At 40.8% G+C, this 11470-nt stretch overlaps 1 protein-coding gene across 3 annotated transcripts in view; it reads right to left on the minus strand.

Moving 5' to 3' along the window:
• Window positions 1–10699, minus strand: part of ralgapa2 (Ral GTPase activating protein catalytic subunit alpha 2) — a 100577-nt gene extending 89878 nt beyond the window's left edge. For all 3 annotated transcript variants that reach the window (XM_078289367.1, XM_078289365.1, XM_078289366.1), the window contains exon 1: window positions 10506–10699. In XM_078289367.1, coding sequence (XP_078145493.1) covers window positions 10506–10611 — 106 coding nt within the window. In that variant the 5' untranslated portion in view covers window positions 10612–10699. The remainder of the gene's footprint in view (window positions 1–10505) is intronic.
• Between the last annotated feature and the right edge of the window lie 771 nt (window positions 10700–11470).

Consider the following 11470-nt stretch of genomic DNA (forward strand, 5'->3'; position numbering starts at 1 on the left):
TAGACTACAAATAAAGGATTTGATTATAAAACACTATATATATATATATATAAAATTGAGGCCAGTAGTTATAAACAATAAATTAAATCAAAATTCCTCAAACATATTAGGTAAAACCAGTTTAAGTATTTGGTAGTCAAAAGTCTTAAAATAGCCAATAACAGAGGTTTATCCAAAGCTTTATATATATATATATATATATAAAAAAAAAAAATTCAAGTACAAATAAGGAAGGACATAAGATGGTGAAATAGATTCAATTGTTTATATCAGTCCAAAGCACCCTCCTTGTCAGTCAGTGACAAGCTTTGACTCCCATCTGCTTGAAGGCTCCAGCCTATTAGAGAGTCTGCCTTCTGAAGTGTCTGGAGACTGATCATAAATGATTCAACTGGCCTTCTGGAGCGCTAAATAAACAAATGCCACAGGTACAAATCAGTGGAAGAAATAATAATTGGAAAAACTGATATGTGGAACGAGGCCTTTCTTGTCTTTACTCCAGTTGTACTCATTGTATACGTTGCTAATACTAATTAAGTTAACTGTTAGCCCTGTGGTGGACTGGCGACTCATCCAGGTTACTGCTGAAAGTGCATTAATGCATTAACAGACAGGACCTGTTCACAAATTTGACAAAAAAACCCCAAAACAAAACATTATCAAAGTGTTTATGTGCTGTAGCACCTACATACTACTGGCAAGACCCACCGGACATTATGCGATGTGGTGACACGGCACCAGAAGGCAGCTGTTTGGAAGCTGGCTGCTGTGCTTTATCATGGCACACAGTGTTTGCAATGCTAATTGCCTCGGGATCATGGCACAGGACTTCTTTATACTGCCAGATGCTTATCTTGATACAGCCACCAGTTTAGAGGAAGCCACACCCATGCCACCTCAATAGCAGGAATGAGAGAGGACACAACTGACGGGCCATTAGAGAAAAAGAACTGAAGGCAATGCAATGTCCCTTTATTAACCGACAATTATTAGCATTATTATTATTCCTACATTTTGCTTTGTATGAAAACAATCAATCTCTATAGATAAATGATTAGGCCTAACAGTAAGCCTAGTAAATAAAACTTGTAGCTCAAATGAAAACGGATCCCTAAATAACAGAATTGACATTACCCTCCCTTCTTCAAGACTTAAATTGAGTCAGACAGGTAGAACAACAGAGTAATAAGTGTATTGACAAACGTAATGGGAGTGGCAGAGGAAACTCTTGTTAGGCCTGTAGATAGAGCAGGCCTCACACTTCCTAAAAAACAGTCAACCAAACAGGCAGAATAAGCCTGAAAGATAAAAGGCTATCCTATTGACTGTCTATAGTTCGTGGGCTTGGAATTATTAAGTTCTATCTGGGTAGAGTGCAGTTCTGAGATACTGAGCTGCAATGTCTTGACATCCCACCTGGCAAAACTGTTAGGCCTATATAGTGAAATCTGTCTTTGTAGCTCAACACGGCCGGCACCCCTGCAAAATATCAAAATCCTAGGACAATTCGAAATTGAATATTTTAAAAGAGCCCAAACAGAGATAGAACCTTATAATTCTGTAAGGTAAATCTGGGTCACTTTGGTTTTATCTGGCTGTTTACAAAACTAGATAAATATATTTACAATCCATCAAATCCTAACCCTTGGATTTCACTTAAAAACTAATTTCATCATAACATACAACTTTTTCTGCACATATTTTTTTTCGCCTTTTTTCTACTGATGTGGCTGCTGTTTTTCATCTCTCACTCCTCTCTGCTGTTCTATGTTTCTGCTGCTCTCAAACTGTTAATAAAAAGCACTAACTCAATATATAAGCTATACATCTTGGTTAAACCCATCTTGGTGCTACACACTTTCTGATTATTCATTCAACATCCAATTGCCTAACTCGGTGTGTCACAAGAGTGAGTTTTGGTACATTAACTGAACAGGGGTTAGTTAATATTACATCCACATACTATCAGTAGATAAAGAGAAATAGGAAACTAGGAAACAATAATGATTATTCTAGGTCATCTGATGTTAGGCTCTGCTGCTAGACTTCATAACTTTATAATGCCAGTTGTTGGGCTTCAGTATACATGTGGCTAAAAGAATTTAAATTGCAAACTGTGAGTATTTCAGACTTTATGCATGTTTCATATTTTGGAAAAGGTTTGAATTGGGTCTGCACAAACAATCGTGTATAATTGTATATCACGATTTTAGTTTCCACAATTAATACACAGAATACTGGCACATCAACAATACTGAAGCGTTTCACTTCATTTATAACACCGTTGTAGTTTAAAATATTACAAGATGTTGATATAAGATGCAAAAAGAGCAGTAAAATAAATTTGTTTCTCACATCATCAAGACTAATAATAATGATTAACAATGGTGATGACAAAATCTACGAAAGTAATTAGGATTATGATTTTAGCCATGCAGCCCACGCTTTAATCCAGAATTGTAATGTTCAGGACAGTTCATTCTCCACAATAACCTGTATTACTGAGTGGTTTGGATAAACCAAGGTTGAAAAACGGTTCAGGCATTTATTTTTCTCTGCCTTGGTTTCACACCTCCTTCTCAGCTGTGCAGATCTACTGTAGTGACGCTCAGGGCGGGAGGTAAGATGCACACTGTCAGGACCATAGTGACAGAAGCCGTCATCCTAATGGGAATCACTAGACACAAACCTGCTAATGGCCGTCTACTGTCACCAAACCTCAACAGCACACGAACCCACTCAATAGCTATCAACAGCATCGCTGGTAAAGGCCTTAATAATGACGTAACAAAGCCAACAGTCGATTTTTCATTTCCAATTGTACAAGGAAAATCCGCTGAACATGCATGTTCTTTTTCAGTAACACCCTGCTGCACACTCACACAGTAACACATATTCACACCCGGGTGCTGCCCGGTACAACCACAGTGTCCTAGTGATAGCCACTGAACAGCCACAAGAACAATCAGGGGTTCACTGCCTTGCTCAGGTTTTGAGGGATGAGAAAACATTACTCAATCACTTTCCACACCCACATTTTAACAGCAATTGATTCAAACTAGAAACCTTTGGGCCACAATGCTGCTTCAAATGCCAGCTGTGCATTATAGGACATTAACATCTACCAATTCCTAGAGCAAATCTTTTACTTTACTCTGATTTGACTGAAATGGGTATGATGAACTAAATATGCTTAAGCAGGCGTTATGGCTAGGCTATGCCACAAACCTAGGCTATTTTGCTTCTTGCCAAAACAAGACTTTCACCGCAGAAGCCTCAAGGTTAAACTCAGGTGGGCTTGTGAGTGGGTGGTGAATTTGGTCAGGAAAAGTGAATGAGTAATTCTCTCCCACACTCAACAATGACCGCTGCGGTGCTCTTGAGCAAGACAGTTGACCCCCAACTGCTCAAGTGGAGATTCACTTTAGTCATTTACTCACCGACTAAAATTGTATTGTAAAAGTGTAGGCTATTGCATTTGCAATATTCAGACATTTGCCAATTTATCTGGTGATCTGGGAGCTGTGCTGTCTGATATTTTAGGGAATGTTATCAAGATGGACAAACAGGCATTCACTCTGAGCATTAATTCATGTCAGTGATTGGATAATAATAAACCATGCCTCCAATTATAAGCATAAATTTTAATTTGCTAGTCTGCAAGAGTAAATGCATCTCTGTTATTGAATAATATAAACTATGTTCCATCGAAGTTTTCCTTTAGCAAAACTGCAACTTTTTCTTCAAGGAGTCATGATAATAGTTTAATTTCTAATATTTCCATGTTACAAAATTTTTTTTTTTTTGTCAAATTTTGTGATGAGATTAAATAACTGGTTAAAAACTTGTCAAAACAGAATCTCTTGAGCCATTTGAACACCTCATGAACTGTAAGAAATGGCGATACATCTCCAAAAAAAACAAAAAAAAACAAACAGCTAACCAAACAATTCAAAAAAGAACAATTAAACTGAACCAGATGTAAATCAACTTTCAGACCGGCCTACTTTCCTGTTAAAGCAGTGAGGCAGCATGAAAGAATATCAAGTTAAACTTCAAAGAACATAAGAGATTTGCACGCTTTGAGCAAATCTCGCAGACTCATTATCACGTTTAGTTTTCTAGAATTCCCTGACACTGCCTTGGTATTCCAATAAATCATGGTACATAGCGGAGGTTTATCAGGCATTTCTCAGTAAGACTCTTTGATGTGACAAAATAGCGGGAGACACCCCAAGTCGATGAGTGATGATCTCTTGATGTCTGTGTAATAAGCCCGTAACTGCCTAATACTGTATTCATTCAGTCATTCATTGGAACACATCGACTTGAGGATTGTTTTCCTTTGCCACAATAGTGTGCAGACTATCAACTTGAACTTTTGCGTTAGCCTGCAGAAAGAAAAGCCTCAAGACTAAAAAAATATCAACAGACCCCTATTCATGACTGTTTACTATGGTAGTTACACAGCAATTTTACACAAAGTGTCAATAGCAAGCCTGCACAGCGCAGGATAAAAGACGACAAGAGGCTGAAGTTATCCACATCTCTATGCTGAGTGTTTTCCAAAAGGGGAGAAATCAGAAGTCGAGAGATCTCAGCCTTTACTTCAGCCAGGCAGAGGACTTTCTTGAGAGCGCCTCCACTGTGGTGCTCATTGTTTTCTCTGGTGCTTCACCTCGTGATTTCCTCTCATAACAGCAGCTCTTCTGGTTGACCCTGACCCCAGCATCACTCCAGAGCTCGCACACAGAGGAAAGTAAGAAGATGTGAACACTCACTTACTATTTTTTACTCTCTCAAAGACTAGTGTAGAGCTGGCTTAGAAATTCTCCCTTTGGCTTCGATCTCTTTTTAAACTCAGATACCTACACCCACCACACATCCACAAACAAACACGCACAAACACACCTGACTGTTATCACTAAAAACACTTGCACATATTTACTGTTGTTCCCATGCAAGCCACCTACAGCTTCAAATTGAGCAGCATGTTTACAGCACTTGAAGAAAACAAAAAGAAAGCAAACAATACCTAATTGTTACTTAGGCTACAGTTTTTCTATTCAGTTGATTGGGTGGTGTAGTGATTAGGGAGACTGTCCTTCAACCGGGAGGCCCGGGATTCAAGCCCCCGTGACAGCAAAGCATCCACCCAGCTGAAGTGTCCTTGAGCCAGACACTAAAATCCTACCAGCTCCAGGGCTGCTGGTCTGTAGCTGACCTGACCTCTGACCTCCCTGTGTGAGTAACCCCCAAAATAAATAGTCCTCTGTACAGCTGAAACTGTGGATGATTTCCTACACTGATGCTGGTATTTTGACCATCACCTTCAGGCCTATTTTCTGAGGAACTGGAGCAGTGGCATGCAACAGTGAAGGCAGAATGAGTTTGGGCAGAGCATGAGAATGAGTTTGAGCAGTAAAGAGTCTCAGGAATAGCCCTTTGTGCATCCAGTGAGAGAAGCAGCGAGTGATCAGGTGGTCTGCTGGGCTCCTGTAATTAACAGCCTCGGCCAAATCCAGCCAGGCATGACCAGCAAATTAACATGCAGCAGCTTTCACACTCTATCCCACAGATCTGCTCAGTGAGCAGAAAACCAACACGGGGCCACTCTGAAAATAGCCTAGACCACAGATTGCCCTTTCAAGTACAGTAGCGCTGATACTACAACTTGGTTCAACAAGATGGTTCAACAAATTTCTGGCCCTGACATTACAAAGCCACAGAGACACCAAAACACTGAGACACTGCACTCAGATTTAATAGAAAAGCTATTTTGCGGGTCTAAGAGGAAGCCAACAAGCCATCGATAAGTGCTATTTTCTTGTGCAGTTTTTAAAATCTAAACACTGATTTGTACAGGAAGTGGAGGGACATTTTGAAAGCTGAGATACTTTGATTGAAAATTCAGAACAGCAGTCAATTGACAGCGCTTGGCCTTTCTAGTATTAACTAATTAGGGGTTAGGCCTACAACATGGGAAATTAACATCAGCCACAAAGGATGGAAAATTTAGACTGTGGCTGGTCAGTGCTCTACTATCTCTTTTGCAGATAACCAACCATTGCTCAGAGGTTCTTTCCCATTCTAAAAATCAAATTGTCAGGTTAAACAGTTATATTACTCAATGCATTTTGGAAACCGCTAGCCAGTGTTGCTGATTAATGAAAAACTTTCCTGCCCTTAAGGATCTTTTCCCATGTTTCATGATGTTCCTGAAATACACCGGGACTCTTGATATGTTACCATCATCATATCTGAGAATTAGGCCTGGCAGTTAGCCCGACTATCGCTCCATTACAGGTCAAAGGTTACATTGGCTTTTGTTGTGAAGACAGTGGTAATTTCACATGTGGTATGATTTACAACTACACAAACCACTGTGAGCACTAAAAAGAGGCCACCTCATCTCCTTCTGGTCCCTGTTGTCGACAGCACCCCATCTCTCATCACTGCTTCCTGTCCACACAGGAACCAGCAGCACCAGGAGGAAATCCTTCCTTGGCTGAAAGCACTGTGAAATGAGGGAGGTAGTTGGGGGACAGCAACGTGTCGGCCCTACTATCAGCTGCTGGACAAACAGACCAGCCTTATCTTTAACTGCACATAAGGGCAAGAAAAACACAGGGGAGAAACAGACTGCCACAGCTCAATATTGACCTCCAGCTTGGTTGTACTAGTCTTGACATTGAAGCTGTGCTGGGTCATTCCGTGTCAACTCAACCAGAGCTCGGCAGCTCGAACTTTTGATTTTGATAATTTTTCTCCTGCTGGAAGATATACATAAATGATGAAGAAAGCCCAAATATTAAAGCTCACTGATCATTATTTACTGAGTTTCCCGCAATTTTGTAGAGTGAGGGTCGAAACGATAATTTTCGCCTATGATTTGGAGAAAGTTTAGGGGTCTAAAAGTGACATTGAGAAAGGTAGCAGCTCCACTATTTTTCTTTTACAGAGAGACTTGGAGGTAGACTACAAGATTCTGGCAGTTTCAGCACTTGATTTTGTGATGTGTGCCTATGGCAGCAGCCGAAAAACAGAAAAAACACACGAGTGAGTGCTTTTTCTTAAAGTTTAAATATCAATCACTCCAAAAGTATCAAAGATACCTCAATATCCTTTTCCTTCCTGGTTTAAAATAGAAATGTCTCAGTGTCTATGCATTTGCAAGGCCCTGGGTGTTTTTTTCTCTTAGATAATGACCTGTGAATATAGCTCCTGAATTAACTAGTCAAATTTGACATCCAACTATAAAGCAAGGAATCTCTGTCTGTGAGTGAGTGAGTGAGTGAGTGAGTGTGTCCTTCGCATATCTCGAGAACCGTTCGTCCGATCTACTTCACACTTGGCGGGTGTATTGCTGGGGACCCAAGGACGTGCAGTGTCGGATTTGGTGCAATTTGGACATGTGACACGTTCAATATTACTAAACTTTGAATAAACAAGCAGCCATCGCTCTTTGCAGCAGCGGGGCGGGGCGAACAGCGCTCTGTGCAGCAGCGGGGCGAACGGGCACTGCACTAGTGTTTTCAAAGGTCAAAAACCAACTGTGTGACACATGGTAGGAAGCTAGTCTTTTGTGTCCATAAAGAAGAGGTTCTGAAGTAAAAAATAATATAAAAATTGGAAATGTATCTTTTTCCTTCATTAAAAAAAAATAGGGCAAATACGACAAAAAAAGTATATGTTTTCGAGGGTCAGAAATACACTACATTGGCAATGTGTGACAAACCAATACATTCATTGTTGTGCAGAGGGCCTGTAAATTGAAATAAGAACTGTTCCTCTCATGAAATTCACGGGTGGGGGCAGAAAGTGGCAAAGTCAGGTCACTCACTCATGGACGGTTTGCAGGATCCTGCGCTTAGTCAGATGGTCTCTAGAGGGCGCACCATGGGGTCTGCACAGGATCTGTGCTTGTTTTTTGTCACATTTGCCCTAATTTTGTTTTAACTAGTGCAGTGCCCGTTCAAAACGTGCCTGTCCGGAACGGGCCGATTGCTGCTTGCAGCTTTCTCGAGAACCGTGCGTGCCCCTACCGCTCGTGCCCGTAGTGCAGCTTTCTCGAGAACCGCGTGTGCCCGTACTGCTTGAGCCCCGCTGCTGCACAGAGCGCTGTCCGCTTGTTTATTCAAAGTTTAGTAATATTGAACATGTCGCGTGTCCAAATTGCACCAAATCCGACACTGCACGTCCTTGGGCCCCCAGCAATACACCCGCCAAGTGTGAAGTAGATCGGACGAATGGTTCTTGAGATATGCAAAGGACACACACACACACACACACACACTCACTCACTCACAGACAGAGATTCCTCGCTTTATAGTTAGATGAAGGAAAAAGATACATTTCCAAATTTTATATTATTTTTACTTCAGAACCTCTTCTTTATGGACACAAAAGACTAGCTTCCTACCATGTGTCACACAGTTGGTTTTTGACATGTCAATTTTGACTACTTAGCCTAATTCTGGAGCTATATTCACAGGTCATTATCTAAGAGAATAAACCACCCAGGTCCTTGCAAATGCATAGACACCAAGATATTTTTATTTTAAACCAGGAAGTAAAAGGATATTGAGGTATCTGTGATAGATTTGTAGTGATTAACATATAAACTCTTAAAAAAACACTTGTGATGTTTTTTTTTTTTTCATTTTTCAGCTACTGCCATAGGCACACATTACAAAATCAAGTGCTGAAACTGGCAGAATCTTGTAGTCTACCTCCAAGCCTTTCTGTAAAAGAAAAATAGTGGAGCTGCTACCTTTCTTAGTGTCGCTTTTAGACCCCTAAACTTGCTCCAAATCATAGGCGAAAATTATCGTTTTGACCCTCACTCTACAAAATTGGGGGAAACTCAGTAAATAATGATCAGTGAGTTTTAATATTTGGGCTTTCTTCATCATTTATGTATATCTTCCACCGGGAGAAAAATTATCAAAATCAAAAGTTCGAGCTGCCGAAGTTTCTGAAATTTGGTTGATTTGACACGGAATGACCCTGCTATGACAGCCGAAAGACATGTAGACTTCCTAGATGTTACCACAAACGTCTAAACTACTCAGGGAGGGCTACAGAGTAACTGAACTATGTGAAATACAGATTGCATAAGGAATGAAAGTTCAACTGAATGCTGAGTAGTAATATTCTGCTACGTCCAGTGACTAACTCAGCAGGGGCCTAAAATGGAGCTGAGGGTGCCACGTCCTTAGTCTGTTTTAAGATAATCAGAGCATCAAGACATTGTGTAGTAAGACAGTAAAACAATGAGCTTCTGCAAATTAACTACTGCCAAACTCTGCAAGCCCAAATCGCAACAAATTTAAAGAACTAAGGATAGGATAACAGAAGAGTTAAACCTACATCTAAATTGCATTCCTCCTAATTTAAGTCAACAGTCACCAAAGGCCAATATGATATTTGAGGGATATCTTTGTTGTGATAGAATGAGGCTTCTACTCTGTAATACTGTAAAACTATAGCATCTGTGCATGATCATGTGGGCTCAGGTTCAGTAATGTCGAAATAGATAAGACTGATGCTATCTCACTTGGATGCCATCTGCCTTCTACTGAAACAGAGGAAACTTTTGCAAAGTAGACTCGGGCATTCCAGACTCACAAGGGCAACTGACTCTTCAGAGCATCATGGGATAGTTCATTAAAGCAGAACCCAGTCACCCTTGCAAGCGATGAAATAGCTTTCTATCTGTAATACAAAAACTCTTGTGTGCAGCACAGGTCAGGCAGCTTCACAGCAGACATACAATTCTTATGATTACTGAAGGAAGACAGATGTGGAGCCACAGTTACACAAGACTTTTATGATTTCATAAATCACAGTACTTCCTTATCTAGTTAAAGGGACAGAGGACGCCACCAGTATTGCAAATCAACATTTATTTTGCTGTAAGGGTTAGTTAAATGAATGCCATATTTGCTAAATCTATTTCCCCTCAGTTCTACAGGGTAGGAAACTCAACAGCAGCACAGCCAACTAGCTAAAAAGGAAAGACCTCCATGCAGCCTGGATTCACGCTTAGTTATGGCTAGTCAGTGTGAAGCTGGGACACTGTTAACATTGTCAAGCGCACCCAGAACTAAATAAACGCAATGGTTGTTTTTGACAGCGACAGATGTCCTAACAAGACAAGATTAACGTTAGCTAACGTTTGGCTGGCTAGTTAGCTGCAAGGAAGGTTAGCTCACGTTAGCTAGCATCCATGCCTTCCCAGTGTGAATGGTTTCGTATTGTTAGTACGTTCATAATACTCATTGAACACAGGTTGTGTATGGCAAACACTGCAAATGAGAAAGGTAATGTTTGCTGTCCAGCGAGTTAACGTTACCTGCCCAGCTAGCTTGCTAAAGGCAGTGACAGCCAGTCATCCAGCCAGCTAACGCACTGACGTTAGCTGTCGGCAGATGCCAGCTAGCTAGCTCGACTAGCTTAGGCTCGACGATGCTGCATCAAAAGCCTGGTGACATTTCACTCACCTAACAGTGACCGGAGGTGTTTCAGTCGGGTCAGTACATCCTTCTTTGGGTCCAGAACTTTCTGTGTAGATTTCTTGACGTCTCCATGGCCCCTTCGAGTGAACATTCCGCTGTAAAATGCAATCGTGGAAACTGAAATTATCTCTCTTTTACCATGCACCAAGCCTCCTGTGTGACAGTGTCACTTTCCTCACCACCACTCTATGCTTGCTCGGTAAACATACAGCCGCTAGTCTCCTCCTGTTTTTTTTTTTTGTTGTGGGTGTGTAAACACGGAAGCACAGCCTGACATAGAGGAGTGGTCAGATGATGTGAGTACGCCTCCTTGTTTATAATATTACACCGTGCACGTTTAGTGGGGATTTTGTCATTTTTTATGCATTACCATTTTTAAACATACAAAATATTCAAACAAATTGTTTAGTTTTTGTCAGTCGCTTAAATAGTTTTTGGCACTCGGTGTATTTTATATTTTTAGGCCAAGTTATTGCACAGTACACAGAGTTGTTTCGTCCTGTTTATTCGCTTACCACATCTGGGATTGAGAAAGGTTAAAGTGCAGTGTACTGGCCACAAACAAATTTGAGGTTGACAACTGACATCCACCTTGAGCCAGAACTAGGGATTATAGGAAGTTTGATGAAAGGAGGTTGGAGTGTGGTAGCTGCAGTGACTCCTAAGCGCCCTCTGGTGTTTGGAAAGAGTAGAAATACTACAGTAGAGGAGATGAATGTGAAACTTGGCTTATTCCCCATTTCCCCTTAGTAAATTTCAGACTTCATTGTGTAGTTATCTTTTTGAGGCTTGCAAGGGTGATTGGCCTCTCTTTAAGGAACTACAAGTGAAAGCTCGTGTCTGGGATAATTCTCCCAACTTCTCCAAGGCCTGTACAGAAAATGTGCATGCAGCAACAGTCAGGGTTAATTGTAGCAAATAATAAAGAGAACCAAAATTGAGTGCACATA

Source organism: Centroberyx gerrardi, chromosome 17 (assembly GCF_048128805.1).
Source record: "Centroberyx gerrardi isolate f3 chromosome 17, fCenGer3.hap1.cur.20231027, whole genome shotgun sequence".
NCBI lineage: Eukaryota > Metazoa > Chordata > Actinopteri > Beryciformes > Berycidae > Centroberyx > Centroberyx gerrardi.